Below are 4,371 nucleotides of genomic sequence, written 5' to 3'. Positions count from 1 at the left end.
ATGGGGGAGCCGCACCAACTTGTATTAACTATCCAGAACCAGCAATCGGCAAAATAGCTGAGTTGGAACTGAAGAGTGGGGTTTTACACCATTTTCCCAAATTCCATGGGCTTACTAATGAAGATCCTTATAAGCATCTCAAGGAGTTTCAGTTTGTGTGTTCAAGTATGTGCCCATAGAATGAGGATCTCAACATTTTGAAGCTGAAGTTATTCCTTTTTTCACTTGAAGATAAGGCAAAGACTTGGTTGTTTGATCTACCCTCAGGCTATATCAACACATGGGAGAAGTTGATGATTGATTTTCTAACTAAGTACTTCCCTGCTTTAAGGATTACTATCTTGAGAAAGCAAATAACTGGAATTGAGAAAAGGAAGGATGAGGCATTTTATGCTTACTATGAGAGATTCAAGAGTTTAGTTGCATCATGTCCTTCACATGGGATGAAGGAATGAAATCTCCTTACTTTTATGGGGACTCCTCCCTCTTGAACGTCAATTGTTAGATGCTGTTGCTGGAGGTTCTTTTGTGGATAAGACACCTGAAATTGCTATCCCCAACGTGCTCTTAATTATCAACAATATGTGGGAGTGTTAAATTCCACTCGTGGGGTGAATGAGGTATCTTCTAACTCTACTCTTGAGGAAAAAGTTAATAAAATGTTTACTCTTCTGTCTTAGGTATTGAACATGAATGGAGCACAAGTACAACAAGTTGCTCAAATCTGTGGTATGTGCTGCACTCAAGGGCATCCAACTAACCAATGTCCCCAGCTGATCTATAATGGAGGATGGGAGTCTCTTAACGCTTGGGTTTCAAGGTAATCAAGGTGGACAAAGGTACAACCCTTTCTCTAACACATATAACCTGAGACTTAGAAATCACCCCAATTTATGTTGGGCCAACAATGATCTCAAGGATAAGGGCAAGTGTTTCCACGCCCTCCAGGTTTTCTGATGAGGCCTCAAGTACCTCAAAACATTGTCTCTAATCCTTATGTGCCTTCAAATTCTGTTGCTCCTAATTATGATGAGATTTTAAAGTCCCTTGCTCAAGGGCAACATAATTTAACTACTGCTACAAAAGATCTTGTTACAGGTCAACAAGCTCACACTAAAGACATTGTAGAATTGAAAAAGCAATTGGGACAAGTGGTAGACTTCATGGGAAAGATAACCAAGAGGGAAAAATTGCCTAGCAACGCTGTTCCCAACCCAAATATCAAACAAGCTAAAGTTGTTACCACAAGGAGTGGTAAGACCCTTGTGGATGTTCCCAAAACCCTAAAGAAGACCCAAGTGACCCACGATGAGAAAAAGGACATAGAGAAAGATCCTGCCACATCAAAGACAGAAATGATTAGTCCTTCATCATATGAGAATGCTTTGAAACCTCGAGGTAATAAGCAACACCTTAAAAATTCTTTCGATTCAAATACTTTTGCTCGTGTGCCTTTCCCTAGTAGGTTTGACAAAACTAAAAAGGATGAATGTGATCAAGCTATCTTGGAGATTTTTAAGAAAGTACAAGTTAATATGCCTTTGATTGAGTGCTTGAAGCAAGTGTCAAAATATGCTAAGTTTCTGAAAGAGCTTTGCACTACAAGGAGGCAAACTCGTGAGAAATAGGTGGTCAAGATGAATGAGACAGTCTCTGCTGTCATCCAAAGGAAATTGCCACCAAAGCTTAAGGATCTAGGGAGTTTTTCTGTTCCTTGTGTGATTGGTACCAATAAATTTGATAATGTCATGTTAGACTTAGGAGCTTCAATTAATGTGATGCCTTAAAATCTTTATGCTTCTTTGAATCTGGGTGAACTTAAAAGTGATAATGTTGTTATCCAATTGGCTGATCAATCTAACAAGTATCCTAAAGGATACGTTGAGGATGTTCTTGTGCAGGTGAATCAACTCATTTTTCCAGCTGACTTCTATGTCCTTGATATGGAAGATGCGCCCCTAAATTCCACTCCATTACTTTTAGGGTGCCCATTTATGAGGACTGCAAGAGTAAAGATCGATATCTATGGGGAACATTGACCATGGAATTTGATAGTGAAATTATATGCTTCAACATCTTTGAAGCCATGAGGTATCCATTGATTGGCATTAAACCCTGTTTTTCTATTGATATTATTGATTCATTTGAGCAGAGGTTTATGGAAGCAATAGAAGAGGATGAGTTAAAAGTAACACTCTCTCAAGGAGTTGGTTATACTAAGAATGGAGATTTCATTTCTAAAGCTAAGTTGGAGAAGGCTGAAGAGCCTATTGTGATCAGAACCGTGGCCTCCCTTGAGTCCCAACCCATTTTACCAAGGTCTATTCCTTATTTTTCCCTTCTTATTTCTACTAACAAGATGTTACCTTCAGTGATACAAGCCCCTACACTTGAGCTTAAGGTTTTGGCAGATCACTTGAAGTATGTGTTTTTGGGGGATAAGGAGACGCTACCTGTTATTATATCCTCGAAGTTGGAAGAGGATCAAGAGAAGAAGCTTGTGGACATTCTTAAGAAGTACGAGACTGCCATTGGTTGGACTTTGACAGATATCAAGGGAAATCAGCCCAACCATGTGCGTCCATAGAATCTTATTGGAGGATGGTGCCAAACCCACCAGAGAAGCCCAGAGACACCTACATCTACCCATGATGAAAGTAGTGCAAGAAGAGATAATGAAGTTACTTGATTGTGGTGTTATTTACCCTATTTTAGATAACAAGTGGGTGTCTCCTGTTCAAGTTGTGCCAAAGAAGTCTAGAGTTACTGTAGTAAAGAATGAGAATGAGCGGGTACCTCAACGAGTTGTGACTAGTTATCGAGTTTGCATAGATTATAGGAAGCTTAACGCGTCAACAAGGAATGACCATTTCCCTCCGCCCTTCATCAATCAGATGCTTAAGAGGTTAGCTGGTTACCCTTTTTATTACTTTTTGGATGGATCAAGAGGATCAAGAGAAGACCACCTTCACTTGCCCTTTTGGCACTTATGCCTACAAACGTATGCCATTTGGATTGTGCAATGCACCAGGTATGTTTCAACGTTGTATGCTTTCCATTTTTTTTGAATACATTGAGAATATTATTGAGGTGTTTATGGATGATTTTAGTGTTTTTGGTAGAGATTTGATGCATGCTTAGGAAATTTGGAACTTATTTTAAAATGTTGTGTTGAAACTAACTTGGTTCTAAATTGGAAAAAGTGTCATTTCATGGTGACTCAAGGGATTGTTTTAGGACATATTATATCTGCTAGGGATATTGAGGTTGATAAATCTAAGGTAGATATTGTATGTTACTTACCCTCTCCCACTTGTGTGAGAGAGGTTCGGTCATTTCTTGGTCATGTAGGATTTTACAGGAAATTTATCAAGGCCTTTGTGCCGATTGCTCCAAAAGGACACTCCCTTTGAGTTTGATGAGGAGTGCAAGAAAGCTTTTGAGATGTTGAAGGAGTTATTGACTACTGCTCCAATTATGTCTCCGCCTAATTGGTCTTTACCTTTTGAATTGATGTGTGACGCCTCAGATTATGCTGTTGGGGCTATGTTGGGACAAAGAATAGACAAGAAGCCTTATGCTATCTACTATGCCTCTAGGACGCTCAATGATGTCCAACTGAACTATTCCACAATTGAAAAAGATCTCCTTGCTGTGGTTTTCGCCTTAGATAAATTTCGCTTTTATTTACTTCAAACTAAAGTTATTATTTATACTGATCATGCAGCTTTGAAGTATCTAATGACAAAGAAAGAGGCCAAACCGAGGTTGATTAGATGGGTGCTGTTACTTCAAGAATTCGATTTAGAGATCAAGGACAAGAAGGGGAGTGAAAACTTTTTAGTCGACCATTTGAGTAGACTTGTACATGAGGAGGACACCTTACCTTTGCAAGAATCATTCCCAGATGAGCAGCTCTTTGGGATTGAGGTAAGTGAACCGTGGTATGTGGATATTGTGAATTATTTAATTACTAAGCAATTCCCTGATACTTTACCTCAGTCTAATAAAGAAAAGCTTAAGAAAATGGCTAGATATTATATTGTTGGCTGCTTCAACATCTTCATTAGTCTGAGAACATAGAGATATCATTTGTGATGTTGGATCTTGAACTTTGAACATAGAGTAATCCTCGACTTTGAAGTTTGTCCCATTATCAGAGACTAATTCCAAAGGTACCCTGTATCGACTTATGGCATTTGTTTTGATGAACTTTGTAACTTGAGATACAGTGAGGACAGCATGGATACATTTTGTAACATCTTCTTTGATCTTATTGGTATTTCAATTTCATCGACCGAGTATCTATTCTATGTCGAATAACACCCAGGCTTGCACCTAACATAACCTCATAGGATCACGCGAACAAGT

At 38.9% G+C, this 4,371-nt stretch overlaps 1 protein-coding gene across 1 annotated transcript; it reads left to right on the top strand.

The window, feature by feature from the left end:
• The first annotated feature begins 1,637 nt into the window (after positions 1–1,637).
• Positions 1,638–4,083, top strand: LOC147396370 (uncharacterized). The gene is made up of 6 exons (XM_086450107.1): positions 1,638–1,750; positions 1,826–1,901; positions 2,153–2,534; positions 2,716–2,792; positions 2,948–3,031; positions 3,352–4,083. Exons 1-6 carry the CDS (start codon positions 1,638–1,640, stop codon positions 4,081–4,083), a joined length of 1,464 nt encoding a protein of 487 aa, XP_086306233.1.
• The last annotated feature ends 288 nt before the right edge of the window (positions 4,084–4,371 follow it).

This window comes from Akebia trifoliata, chromosome 8 (assembly GCF_017979445.1).
Source record: "Akebia trifoliata isolate Shusen 1 chromosome 8, ASM1797944v1, whole genome shotgun sequence".
NCBI classification, from domain to species: Eukaryota; Viridiplantae; Streptophyta; class Magnoliopsida; order Ranunculales; family Lardizabalaceae; genus Akebia; species Akebia trifoliata.
This window is presented reverse-complemented; position numbering and strand designations above follow the sequence as displayed.